The sequence below is a fragment of the Panthera leo genome, chromosome A1, assembly GCF_018350215.1.
Source record: "Panthera leo isolate Ple1 chromosome A1, P.leo_Ple1_pat1.1, whole genome shotgun sequence".
NCBI classification, from domain to species: domain Eukaryota; kingdom Metazoa; phylum Chordata; class Mammalia; order Carnivora; family Felidae; genus Panthera; species Panthera leo.
In genome coordinates, this window is record NC_056679.1 from 130,010,506 (window position 1) to 130,025,203 (window position 14,698).

The following is a 14,698-nucleotide window of genomic DNA, read 5'->3' on the forward strand; positions in this document are numbered from 1 at the left end:
TGTACTTTGAGAATACATTGAAAATTCCAGTGTGTTCAGAAATATGAATCTCATTTCTAGGAACTTAATTGGGAACTTACCCCCAATTCCCTCCTAGCATCAGAGTAGAGAGATTTGGTGTTAGATTGTCTTTGAGGACTTGATCAGTAAGTACAAGACACTTCAAGAGTAGGCAGGAAATCAAGGTCACAGGTGATGGAGTGGGAACCTGGAGTCAAGGAAGACTGAAGTATCTCATGGGCTTCTGCAGGTGAGGGGCGGCCAGTGTTGATACCTGGAGACTAAGTGGTGGGGAGGGGTAAGGGTGGACATTGTGAGGGAATGAAGGAATTGGGCAGAATTCAGTGGTAGTTGGGAAAGAGGATTTTTGGATACCTCTTTGTTCTCCATCACCTTTTTTCTCTCAGTGAAGTCCTCGACTTTCTCATACGTGAAGTTCTGGGGTTATGTTATTGATCCATTGTTCCTCATACCTGTGTCTTGAGTCAGCAAAAGTTGGACAGATTTTTATTCTCTTTCCAATTGTCTTATATTTTATTTTAGGGGTGCTCTAAGTAGCGTAGAACTTAATTATATCTCACTGACACTAATGTTAATACATGACACATATTTGCCCTTAAACTACCCACACCCATTTTTTAAGACTTTTATTGATACATAAAGCACCTACAGGAGTAGACACGCTTGTGTAGCCACCACTCACATCAAGAAATAGAACCTTGAAACATGACGTATATGTGGACATTTCTTGAACTTCTCAATTACATAAACACCAAAGTATTTAAGCTTTGAGATGGAGGAGGACCCACATGTACTTAGGGCATTTTTACTCAGTTATCTTTCCTGCATCACAACAATAACAATAAAATACGCTATAGTTGTTTTTAAGGGGTGCAAAAATGGGAGAAAAAAAACCCTGAGGAACCTTTTACAAGGTTCTGAAAAACAGCTTTAATGCTAGGCCTTCCTACCAAATTGGTCCCCCAGACACTTAACCATGCCCTGTTGGACTTCTTGTTCCTTGTTAGAAGGATCCCTTTACTTGCTTTTTGTTACCAAAGCCCTCTTTTGATCACGTATCAGTTTTCTGGTGCACATTATCTTCATTTTGGTCTGAGCTGTGTGGCATACAGCACTTTTGCAGGAATTTAACTCCAAGCCACAAATATCTTTTCTTATAACTTTAATGACAGCACATTGGCTTTTTTCACATGTCTGGAAGGTGTGGGTGTGTGTGTGTGTATTCATGATTATATTGTATAGCTTTATCATTAACAGTGTCTAGCATTTACAATAGGCAGTCATATCCCCAACCACATAATTCTGAAATCTCTATTAAATTATTTTATACCCCTTTTTTAAAATCCAAAACTGCTCTGTCAAGTGACTCATATAAGCATCCAAAAGAAGCATTGCTGGGAGTTTTTAGCCTGATGTTTTTCCCACACAGTTCTGTACCATCAGTCATCATCTTTTTATGGAAACTTAGTGTTGTCATTGCATATTGTTTTTCAAAGCATAGTCTTTCTCTTGAAAAATCACAGAAGGTGGCAGTTTCTTCTCATGTCATCATATGTAGATCATTATAGTTATTTCTTACTGTCTTAAAGATAATGGGCCTTTTTGTTTTGCTTCTATATGTGCACTCAAAAAATTAATTGGAATAATTTATAATATAAAAAGCTTTTGTAAAGATTATTGTTGGATGTAAAAATCCAACTTTCATTTTAAAATAACTTCGTGAATTTCCACTAAGAATTTTTTATCCTATTTCCTTGCCAGTATTTGTCAAGGGAACTAGATTTATTAACACTGTTTTCCATGATCATGTAGAGAATTGCTGTGTAGAAAGGATATATGTTTCCATTTAAGTGACAAAAGTATTTGCAGCTAGGTCCTGGAAAATATCTAGAGAGGAAAAAAACCTTAGTATAAAAGTCACCAGTTTTGTATCCTTTAGTGTGCTAGAAATTCTGAGATAAGACTGATTAGTAAGGGCTTTCTTCTTTTGCCTTTTTCTTTCAATAAACTGCTGTTCTTTGCTTAATCCTATTAAACTATTACCAGAGAAGTATAGTTAGGAGAATTTTTTATTTAGTTGTGCCTTATTGAAAGCTTAAAGTTTATGAGTTTCTTAAATTACCCTAATAGCTTCTTTGACCCCCTGTATTTAAGGTATAAGAATGCAAGAATTACTTCAAATATTATTTGTGTGTGATAAATAGTGTAATTGTGGTCTGGTTAGATCAGAGAAGATGCTAGAATGACTAAGATTCTGGTTTATTTTTTTCTTGGGCGTTCTATGAAAAGCTATTAAATCATCAAATTTTGATTATAGAACTATTCAGAAAAAGTAACTGATAATTTTGTGTTTCTGCATGCCTGTTTTCTTGCAAGGTCCAAGGGGATGAAGATATGATAGAGATATAGGAGTCCATCACTTAACAGAGTTTGAAACACATGGCCCATGATGAATAGATCATTTGAATGAAAAATAGAACTATAAAATACTCAATACAAAGATGCTAATAAAAATTGGCTAGTTAGAAAGAAACTGTTCATTAAGTCTAATATTTGTTGTTTAGGGTAATCAAATGAATATTATAAATTTCTTTTGTACCTTTGGAGATTAAAACTTTCATTTTTCAAAGACTGTGTTTTGAACCCGTGTAGTCGGGTTCATAATAACACAAAAGTATAGAAGTAATCTTAAACCAGCATAGTAAACACATAAAAAGATGGATTGATTTTTTTGTTGTTGTTGTTACCAATTAGTTTTCAGAGGCAAAGAAAGATCAGTCTGCGTGAAGTTCCTGCAATTCACATACTCTACAGGTACTTTTATATACCCAGAAAATGCCTTAAGATGCCATAGCTTTAGAAAATACTAAGACAAGATTAAGAACTATAGTTTTACTCATGTGTCTTTCACTGAAAAAGATGAGTTTATTGAAAGCTATGTGGAATTGTTTTAAACAGTCAAATAATATTTAATACTGTTTTTCATGCTCTCCTCTATTTAATGTTTATATGTGTGTAACGTCATTTATAATGCACTTAAAGAACAAAACAAGTGGATGTTTAAAAAAGCCTGTTTTCTTTTCTGGAGTATATTTGTAGTTTGTGTCTGTGTGAATAAATTACTGTATCTACCAAGTATGTGAAATAAGAAAAGGAAGAGTATTTGTGACAAATAAAAAGGAAAAAAACGTTCAGGTTACTAATACTTTATCCCCTTTGGTTTTACTTTCATTCTCCTCTTTCACCCATGATGTTAACCTTTCTTTGCATTTTCTGAAATGAGTGTTTCAGAAATAGATTCCAACACAGCCCTGTCTATTCTCTTTTCTGCTTCATGTTTAGTGTAATTAATTGTAATGTGTTATCTATAACTCAACTATCCATACTTGTAATTTCCAAAAAAGATAAGTAAAAATAATATTGCCAAAAGAAAATGGGGAGGGCAGTTCTTGAGCTTTGGGGGATCATCAATTCCCATGATTATTGAGTGTTCACGTTATGCATAATGTCCTGTGGGACATAGAAAAATATAACACATGGGCTCTGCTTACAGTTAACTTAGAGCAGACATGTAGGCATGAAAAATTAAAGGACATTGGGAGAAAGTAATAGATGGCACAGGAGTTGTGTGTAAATGAGACGTGCAGACGTTTTATGCTACTGGAAATTCCAAGGACAAGGCGCTTACTTACAGTGAGTTAGAGTGGCCAGGGAAGACCTCCTGAAGAAGGAAGTGTAAATTAAGGTGAATAGAAAAGGGAGGAAGAGCCTTGTGAGGAGCAGGAAGGGAGTAAGCAGATCTCTGAGCAGCTTTTCTATTCAGGAGATGATGACTTAACTGCCTGAAAGCCACGGAAGGAGGAGTAATGCAATATAACTTGGGAAAGGCGGGTTTATTAGAACTTGAAGTTCTTAAAGAGAAAGAATGAAATGTAAGAGACTGTAATAGCAGGCACGCATTTGCCTCCTTGAAGTCATCATAATAAATGAGTTACATCAGTTGGATCCCACTTAACGTTGTGAAATGAAAATAAATTTATATCAAAATTAGGGTTTTTCTATTGACGAGGTGCAACTATCCTAATGATATCAGTGCAAAATGAGTTAACTTGAAAATGTTAAGATCTCAAGTGATGGGAGTGATAAGGATTCTGGGGGTCAGTGATGAGAATTGGAGAGGGATAATTTGCCACTGCTTCTTTAGCCCTGTCTGTCCATGTGACAGGATGCTCTCACTTAAGATAAATGCGACTTAATAAATCAGAGATACCTGTAAAATGGAGAAAGACACTGAGGATATCATAATTTGATTAAAAAGAAAAAAGGGTGGGCACCTGGGGGCTCAGTTAAACTTCTGACTTGATTTCTGCTCAGGTCATGATCTCATGGGTTCGTGAGTTTGAGCCCCTATTGGGCTCCAAGCTGACAGAGGGGAGCCTGCTTGGGTTTCTCTCTCTCTCTCTCTCTCTCTCTCTCTCTCTCTGCTCCCTACCCCCCCCCCCCCGCATGCACATCCACTTTTTCTCAAAATAAATAAACATTTAAAAAAAAAGAACATCTCATTTGTTGCTTGATTTCTTTGTCCTTCCTGCAGACTGTTAGTCAATAATGAGCTTTTGCACTTACAGCACAGCCTTTCTCAGTCTTTTCCTCTGAATTAGAGGACAGGTAACATTCAGATGTGCAACACATGACCCTGTGAGCATTCAGAGTTATCTGCTTCCTTTAAAGTTAAAAGCTTCCTTTAGTTTCTGAGTTCCTTGTAGTAGCCATCTTTTCCCCCCCAATATCAAAAGCTTTTTTTTCTTTTTTAATTTTAATTCCAGTATAGTTAACATACACTGTCATATAGGCTCCAGTGTGCATTATAGTGATTCAGCAATTTTAGAGATTACTCAGTGCTCATCTTGATAATATACTCTGATCTCCTTCACGTATATCACCCATCCACCCACCTACCTCCCCTCTGGTAACCACCAGTTCTCTATAGTTAAGAATCCGGTTTTGGGGTTGTTTCTTTCATTTTTCCTTTGTTTTGTTTTGCTTCTTAAATTTCACATAAGTAAAATCATATGGTATCTGCCTCTGACTGATTTCACTTAGTGTTATATTCTGTAGATGCATCCATTTTTTTTCCAAAGGCAAGATTTCATTCTTTTTCATGGCTCGGTAATAATCCTTTGTGTATATATACCACATCTTCTTTATCCATTCATCTATGGATGGACACTTGGGTTGCCTTCATAATTTGGCTATTATAAATAATGCTATGGTCAACATTTGGGTGCATATATCATTCTGAATTAGTGTTTCACATTCTTTGGGTAAATAGTAGTGTAATTACCAGATCATATGGTAATTCTGTTTCTAATTTTTTGAGGTAGCTCTAGACTGTTTGCCGCATGGCTGGGCCAGTTTGCATTCCCATGAACAGTGTACAAGGGTTCCTTTTTCTCCACATTCTCACTAACACTTGTTGTTTCATGTGTTGTTTTTTTATAGCCATTCCAACAGGTATGAGGTGATGATGTCATTATGGTTGTGATTTGCATTTCCCTGATGATTACTGATGTTGAGCATCTTTTTATGTATCTATTAGCCATCTGGATGTCTTCTTTGGAGAAATGCCTGTTCGCATTTTCTGCCCATTTTTAATTGGATTGTTTTTTGGGTGTTGAGTTATGTAAGTTCTTAATATATTTTGTATACTAACCCTCTATTGGATATGTTATTTGCAAATATCTTCTCCCATTGGGTTGGTTTTAGTTTTGTCGATTGTTTCCTTCACTGTGCAGAAGCTTTTTATTTTGATGTAGTCCTACTAGTTTATTTTTGCTTTTGCTTCCCTTGTCTCAGGAGACTTATCTAGAAAAATGTTGCTTTGGTTGGTGTCAGAGATACTACTGCCTGTGCTCTCCTCTAGGATTTTTATGGATTTAGGTCTTAAATTTAGGTCCTTAATCTCTTTTGAGTTTATCTTTGGGCATGGTGTGAGGAAGTGGCCCGGTTTCATTCTTTTGCATGTAGTTGTCCAATTTTCCAATTCCGCTTTTTGAGGAGACTGTTTTTTTTCATGTTACGTAATCTTGGAGGTAGCCATTTTTTCGATCTCCAGTGCTTATCATGATGTCTAACACATATTAGGGACTCATAAAATGTTTACTAAAATGAATTCATTTACTAAAATGAATGTTTAATAAAATAAATTAGGGACTCATAAAATGTTTACTTAACTGTGGTGATCCATTCACCAGGAAAGGTCGGCTAGGGTAAAATGACTTACTCGAGTCCTTATTTTTTTTTTTTTAATTTTGTTTTGAAAATAAATTGGTATCTTGGTATAAGCCTACCTTTTATTTATTAATACTCACTGAGCCAGTCTTCTCATATCTGCCCTAGTGATAATAGCAAGATGTCAAGTTTTGTCCAGAGTCAGCATTTTAATTTTTTAAAATCTCTTAAGTATTGTTTTTTCTGCTCTTCTGGTGTGCTGTGGAAGCTGTATACAGACTAGCATGGAGTTTAGCTATTCTTTTAAGAGTCTAGATTGTTGCATCCTTGTTCATGTGAACTGTCCCTTCTTGGTAAGCACGGGTTTAAGAGATTAAGAACAGAGTGAGATCTAAAATTACATGGTGAGGCTCCTGGGTGACTCACTGGCCTACTCTTGATTTTGGCTCTGGTCACAGTCTCATGGTTCATGACTTCGAGCCCAATATCAGGCTCTCTGCTCACAGCAGATCCTCTGTCTGTTTCCCTATCTCTGCCCCTCCCCCACTTGCTCTCTCTCTCTCTCCCTCCCTCAAATATGAGTAAATGTTTAAATAAATAAACACACCTGGTTCACTCTAGCTACCTTCACTTCTTCCACATTATATGCTAGGTTTGATACTACATTTGAATGATGTGCACAAAGGACATTAGACGATGGCACACTGAGAAGAATACTTATGAAGTGCTAAATATAACTAAATGTATAGCTCAGAGGAAAGAAAAAACTCGGCTGTTTTTCACTGGGGAAAAAAAAAACCCAACTAATTGTTGTCCTTTGCTAGAGAGGTTATATGTATAAGATTAAGTGAGTGCAGTGCCTTTTTCTCCCTTCTTTTCCTCCTCCAAACCTATTTTTCTTTCATTCCTGGCTTATAGCTCTCATTTGATTTGTTTCTATTTTAAATGTCTAATCACATTTTAAAGCATTTAATTCAGAAAGATTGTCTAGTATGGAAAAATAAGATTTGTTCTTAATTTGTAAATGACAAGGGCTGAGAGAGTATTGTGTGAGTAAAAAGCGAAGCAAAGTGACAATTTGATGAATATTCAAAGATTTTTAAAAATACTGTAGGTAAAATAAATATTTTAATTAAAAATATTTTTTTTAATGTTTATTCGTTTTTGAGAGAGAGAGAGACAGAGCACGAGCAGGGGGAGGGGTACAGAAAGAGGGAGACACAGAATCTGAAGCAGGCTCCAGGCTCTGAGCTGTCAGCACAGAGTCTGACGCGGGGTTTGAACCCATGAACCGCCAGATCATAATCTGAGCTGAAGTCGATGCTTAACTGACTGAACCACCCAGGCATCCCAAGAAATCTATTTTAGAGGCTTTGTTTTAACATGTTACATTTACGCATTTGGAGGTCATGTTTTTATAACAGCTTATTACAAAGGAGAAAAAAAATGATAACTTCTTAATGCTTATTTTTTTTTAAATAAATATGTCTTCTGCGTGCCAGTAAGTGGAAGCCTCTTTTGGCTCTTTGTTATCCCTAATATTTGGGGGTACTTTTCCCAAACTGACTCTTGAGTGGTAATGGCAGTACATCTTATGTGTTTGTTTGTTTCTTAACTTGAATGCTTTGAAAACAATTTTTGTGTAAAATAATTTCTGTTCCTGACCCCAGGACACGGCATGGATACTTCCATTTCCATTCTTCAGTCCTTCCTTTTCTCTCTCTTTTTTTTAATGTTTATTTTTGAGTGGGGGTATTGCAGAGGGAGCAGGGGATCTGAAGTGGGCTCTCCACTGACAGCAGAGACCTTTTTTATTTTTATTTTTTTCAATATATGAAGTTTATTGTCAAATTGGTATCCATACAACACCCAGTGCTCATCCCAAAAGGTGCCCTCCTCAATGCCCATCACCCACCCTCCCCTCCCTCCCACCCCCCTATCAACCCTCAGTTCTCAGTTTTTAAGAGTCAGCAGAGACCTTTTTGAGAGTCCTCTCTTCCCATTCAGAGCCAGCCCGTGTACCTTTCTACTCTGGGCTTTAGTCATTTTTCTCTTTTCTGAACTTGTAGTCTCTGGTCACCCCACCTTGGCACCTAATAGGTACTCCAGTGCAAGTATGGTTTTCCTGGTCTGTTGGAATTTAATCCCCCTCCCATTCGTAGGTCTCTGCCTCTTGTGTCCTTTTTGTGCAGAACGAGTCAAGTTCCAGTGAAAAAAAAAAAGTGACTGCCCACTGACTGAGGTTGCCTCACTTCACTTAACCCTACTAGACAGTCTGCTGGTAGAGCTGGATATCCAGGTGGGGACAGCGGAGGGAATAGGGAGGGTGAACACCACTGATTGCCAGACTGGCTTCTCCTCCAAGCCTGAATAAGCACGTGCAAGCTGAGCGGAGTTTGGACCTGTATCTTCTGAGCTCTGTCCAGTCTTCTTCTATGGGTATCATTTTCCATTCTTCTAATTTTCTTCTTTATCTCAGTCATTGATTATTTCTAGCTCCTGGCTTCACTTAAATCTCAGGTTCCTGAACTCTGTAGATTTCTCTCAGAACTTTTCAAGCTTCATTTTGGGTCCAGGAGTGTCATCTAAACAAACTCAACATTCATGAGAAAGAGGTGAAGTGATGCCTTTTGGCAAGAATTGTACAGTCAGAAGTTGACCCTATTCATGCAGCAGTGTGATTATCAGCCTTGAAGGCTCTGTCCTCAGCCTTGAATGCTCTCGTGTAGTGAATGTGCATGTCCACAGAGGCTCAGTACTCTAGAACTATATCGTTTATTCACTCTATTGCTAATTACTTTTTTTATAATTATGGCAGAGATAGAACTTCCTGCCTTCTTCTCAGAAACATGTGCCTGTGCTGGTAACATCATCACTGATGAATATGATAATTTGCAGTAAAACCTATAATGATATGAGCTGGTTGTCAAATATATACCATTTTTTTTTTCTCTTCCTTCTACAATTCCCTCCCTCCTACTTAACCTCCACCCACCAGTAGATCATGTTCACATTCAGATTGCGAGATATCTGTTAGGAAAATTCATGTTAAGTCTTTTGAGAAAGTACACAGTACTCAGAATTACATTTCATTTTCTGACAAAATTACCAGTTTTCCTAGAACGTGTTGGGGTTGATGCTTGTAGGTGATATGAGTAGAGAAGGCAGCTGCTTGCATGGGTTGTCCCTCAATAATGCTGGCATAAAGGCCTGGTAAACAAGCTTGAAAGCTGTAGTCTGGAGGATTTTTGTCTTTTTCAACTAATCAGTTGTTGCTAGCTTTCTGGAATGCTCCTGTGTTAAAAAGGAATCTCAGAACCTGCCTGCCTTATTAGCATTCTATATTGGATCAGGGGTGATTTACTCTGCAGTCAGAAGTGAAAATGTCTATATTCCCTCCATGTATCTGCCATCCTTGAGTTCAGCCTTCCATTTGCAAACAAGGAGACCAATACTTAGAGAAATGAATTAACTGCAGTCGGATCACACAGTTAGTGGGTGAAACTTTAGGCACAATTTTCGTTTTCTAGTTTTGTTTTTTTCCCCTAGGGGTTGTTCCCTGAACTGAATAAGGTATATTGTATGTGTCTTTCTTGAGAGATTTTTTTTTAGTTCTTATATGACGGAAATAGAGTGACTTAAAAAAATACATACTCCTGTAATAGGGTGTTAATATGTACGTTAAAATGTATTAGAATGACATCAGGGGCGCCTGGGTGTCACAGTAGGTTGAGCGTCTGACTTCGGCTCGGGTCATGATCTCACAGCTCATCAGTTCGAGCCCCGCGTCGGGCTCTGTGTTTACAGTTCGGAGCCTGGAGCCTGCTTCATATTCTGTGCCTCCCTCTCTCTCTGCCCCAACCCACTTGCATTCTGTCTCTGTCTCTCTCAAAAATAAATAAACATTAAAAAAATTTTTTTTAGAATGACATCAGCTAGTTATTACTTTTGCTTGACTGCTGACTTGTCTAAAATCTGATCCCATTTGAATGTGCATATAAAACATTTGACTTTACAAAGGCAGGAACATGACCCAAAATATGGTTACTTGGTATCTACTTTACTGAACATTTAAAGCAATCATTCATGTTAATGCAGAATGAGAAACATGGTATATCTCTTATAGAAATGATAGTAGAAGTTCCCTGGTGATAAACATTAGAATTTATTCAGTTAGTTTTAAATTCCAATAGTATAATTGAGTGTTTCAGTGGATGGTTATGGACTTCTCCCTTTTAAAAGTTGGATTCATTAGGGACGCCTGGTGGCTCAGTCGGTTAAGCATCTAACTTTGGCTCAAATCACAATCTCACGGCGAGTTCGAGCCCTGTGTCAGGCTCTGTGCTAGCACCTTAGAGCCTGGAGCTTCAGATTCTATGTCTCCCTCTCTCTCTTTGCCCCTCCCCTGCTCATGCTCTCTCTCTCCTTCAAAATAAATAAACATTAAAAAAAATTTAAAAGTCAGAATCATTAAAGAAAGTATAGTTACATATGGTGCACCTGGGTGGCTCATTCTGTTGGGCATCTGATTCTTGTTTTCGGCTCAGGTCGTGGTCTCATGGGTTGTGAGATCAAGCCCCATCTTGGCTGTTTGCTCGGTGTAGAGCCTGCTTCACCTCTCCATGCTCGCTCACACTCTCCCTTTCAAACAAACAAACAAAAACCAAGAAAATATTAAAAAAAAAAATACAGTATCAGAGTAAAACTCCTTTAAGCTTTAAAGTGTTCACAGTTGTACACACTGTATATAGAACACTCCTGTCACCCCAAAAAGTTCCCTTGTGTCTCTTTCTCTAGCAACCACTGAACAAATAATTTTACCTTTCAAGAAAGTCACATAAATGGAGTCCTATAATATGTAGCATTTTGAGTCTTTTATTCTCTTAGCATAATGTTTTTGAGATTTATCCAAGTTGTTGCATGTATCTTTAGTTTATTTTTATTGCTGACAACTTTCTTTGAATAAGCTTCCTACAGTTTATCCATTCACTAGTTGATGGATATTTGGGTCATTTGTAGTTGGAATTATTATGAATAAACCTACCATAAATGTTTACATTCACATCTGAAGGTACTTGTTTTGGTCTTGGGTAAATACATAAGAATGGATTGCTGATTTGCATGGAGTGTGCTAACTTTATAAAAACTGCCATTGTGGTTTCTAAAATGGATACCATTTTTTCATTCTTTGCAGCAATGTGTGTATGACATTGTTTTTCATCTTTGTCAGCACTTGGTATTGTCGCTCTTCTTAATTTAACTTTTAATCAAAATGTCTGAGGTTTTAATTTGCGTTTCTTTGATGACTAATAACACTGAACATATTTTCAAGTATTCGTATGCCATCTTTATATCTCTAGTGAAGTGTCTGTGAAAGTCTTTGCCAATTTTGAAATTGAGTGGTTGTCTTCTTGAGCTTTTAGAGGCCTTTATATGTTCTGGATTCAAATCCTTTATCATATGTTTTACAAATACTTTTTTCCCAGTCGATGGCTTGTCTTTTCTTGGCATTGTCTTCAGAAGAAAAGAGATTTTTAATCTTAAACATTTTTGTTATCTTTATCTTTTTAGTTATAAAATCAGCATAGGACTATTGTAATAAGTTAGAGAATATTAAAGTATATCTTTCCCATCTCTTTTATAAATACTTTTTATAATACTTTTATAAATACTTTTTATAATTTATACTTTTTATAAATACTTTTATAAATACTTTTTATAAATAAAAATCTCTTATATATACTTTTTTAAAGTGTATCTTTTCCTATCTCCTTTCTATTATAAGAAATATTTTGGAAGTTTGCTTTCCTTTTTTATTTTACTACTAAAATTTCTCTTGATGTTTAAAGGGATAATTAAAAAAGAAAAGAAAAGAAAAAATAACTACTGGTTAAAATACTCCAGTTTAATTTGTTTTGCTCTTCTCTTATTTTAGTGTCATCCAAGATAAATTCTGTGGGATTATAAACATCTCAGTGGAAGGCTTACATGATGTCATGACAGAAGATCCTGAAACAGGAACTTACAAAGAGTAGGTGGATCATTTAATTGTACTTGAACTTGAGGAGGGTGGTAATTAATTATATCCTGAATCATTTTTGTTCACTACTACTATATAAGCACAGTGTGGTAGCTTTTTAATTTTGTCTTTCATAAAGAAAAAGTGGGGGGGTTACTTGGGGTGGTTACTTGGGTTAAGTGTCTGACTTCGGCTCAGGTCATGATCTCACATCTGTGAGTTCAAGCTCCGCATCAGGCTCTGTGCTTGCAGTTCGGAGCCTGGAGCCTGCCTCAGATTCTGTGTCTCCCTCTCTCTCTGCCCCTCCCCGACTCACGCTCTCTCTCTGTCTGTCAAAAAATGAATAAATGTTAAAAAAAAAAAAAAAAATTAAAAAAAAAGAAAAAGTAGATTTCTTTTGCTTATAATTAGTTTGATCTTGAGATCAGCTTTACTTTGTTAAAGTGAAATGATAGATTGGACTTCTTTGGTCCAATAATCAGTTCATGATGTGGCATGAAGTTTTTAAAAAATAATCTATGTGTATGTTAGCATATAAATTCCTTTTTTTAAGATGTTTTGAATATGTCCTTTTTTTTTTAACTAACAAAGTTCCCCTGTCCATTAGGCAAGTTATGAGGGAAAGATGATTGAAAAGCATCCTGTATTTGTTGTATTTGTCTGGTAGAAGTACCCCTGGCACCTTTAAATATTAGAGTTATCTGGTACTCGACCAGTTTTAAAAGAGAACGGTTAAAATTAATTTTTTATGAGAATAGTTAAAATCATTTTATCACAAATGCTGACACTCTCATGTAACTACAAATTGGAAATTTCATTTCATTGTATCCTTTGAAGTTAATAGAATTGCTGTACCTTTTCTTGTTATTAATAAAGGGCATGTGTTTTATGATAAGTAATACTTAATGAGCTTTAAGACCGCTAGACTTTATGTCAGTAATATATTGAGTCAGTTTTCTTTGTTCTTTATAAACAATCTATAGGTAATGGGAACGGTTGCCATTGAATATTTTGTTGAAAAACATGGAAAGCAAATCTACGTTGTTGAATCTTATTCAACATACGTAGACATAATGGGTTTGGCATGTAAACTTGCTTTCAAGAATGTAGGAGTTCAGATGAAGTGGAACGTTCAAACTTTTGTGATCACAACCAAAATAAGAAACCATGCGTGTAGGCAGGTTTTTTTAAAGTTAACATAGGGTTTATGCCACATGACTATAAATATTGTATATTTATGCATAATATGTGACAAAGTTTGCAACTGTTTATGAAGTGTTCAGGATATAAACAAATGTTCCTTGTCCTCTTTGGAATATATAATTTAGTTAGGGGGAGGGTGTAAAATGGAACACTGGTAATGAGTAAAGACCATTATATCTGTTTTGAATAAAGCACACAAAATAGTAGAATTCTGGGTTGTGGTTTAATAGGAAGACAAGGAAAAGGCACTGTATGTTAGAGTCTTCAGGAAAGGATAGGACTTAGGGTATAGGAAGTGGACATTATGATAGAATGGTGCAAATGGAAAGGATGAGGGTCAGGAAGTTGTTAGGAATAACGTTTAGAAATTGGTGTAATTTCATTATTTTAAAGATTAGGTTACAGAGACTCAGAAAAGTGCAGTGACCCAGCAGTTTAGTGGAGTTGTCAAAACTAGAATCATGCTGTTCTGACTCAAGATGTCCACTCAGCCAGGAAGAAGGTTTTGGTTTGGAAGAGGAAAGTGTTGAACGTAAGGAGGGCAGACTGACTAGGACACTGTTATGGGGATCCAGACTAGAAAGGCCTAGACTTGAGGGCTGGGGTGCCTGGGTAGCTGGGATGTAAAACCCCTGTTTTCTTCCCCAGAATTGTCTGGTCGTTGCCTTTTCCCTGGGGCTGGTATTTGGCATGTGGAAGCACAGTGTAGAAACTGTTTTCCTAACTTTTCTAAGTTTCTGAGAGAGGTTAGACAAGATCTCTGATAATCTTCCTATTCTGTAATTCTGTGAATTAAATAGAGTTCTAGAAATTACAGTTCATTCAACTGTAGGGTATAAGTAGACTTTCAGAAAATGGCACGTGAGAAACATGAAATATTTACTTCTGTAGCTAACTTAGCCTCCAGCTTCCCTTCCTGTTTATTGGAACAGTTTATCAGAACAGTTTATTCAACTTTATTTGATATTTTTAGTTCTGTTGAATTCCCATTGTAGTCTCAGTATAGAGTAAAGTAGAAGGAAGAAAGAAAACCCTGTTTTTTTCACCTCTGCAAGTAGTATGTTAGTCGGGGTTTTCCATATAGACATAACCAATATATATTAAAGGGAGAGAGAGAATGCCAGAGAGACTTACATTTATTGTTCTATGCTTAGAATCACATAAATATCAATATTATAAAGCATTGGTTCATGTGATTTTGGAGGCTGAGAAGTCCCAAGATCC

At 36.4% G+C, this 14,698-nt stretch overlaps 1 protein-coding gene across 6 annotated transcripts in view; it reads left to right on the top strand.

Moving 5' to 3' along the window:
• IPO11 (importin 11) overlaps window positions 1-14,698 on the top strand; it is a 198,482-nt gene that overhangs the window by 147,852 nt on the left and 35,932 nt on the right. For 5 of the 6 annotated variants that reach the window (XR_006202884.1, XM_042940027.1, XM_042940032.1 and 2 more), the window contains exons 28-29: window positions 2,776-2,835; window positions 12,188-12,283. Coding sequence is in view for 5 of the 6 variants with exons in the window: in XM_042940027.1 (XP_042795961.1) it covers window positions 2,776-2,835; window positions 12,188-12,283 (156 nt within the window). In the remaining variant the exon portion in view is untranslated. The remainder of the gene's footprint in view (window positions 1-2,775; window positions 2,836-12,187; window positions 12,284-14,698) is intronic. The other variant, XM_042940020.1, reaches the window with a different exon arrangement.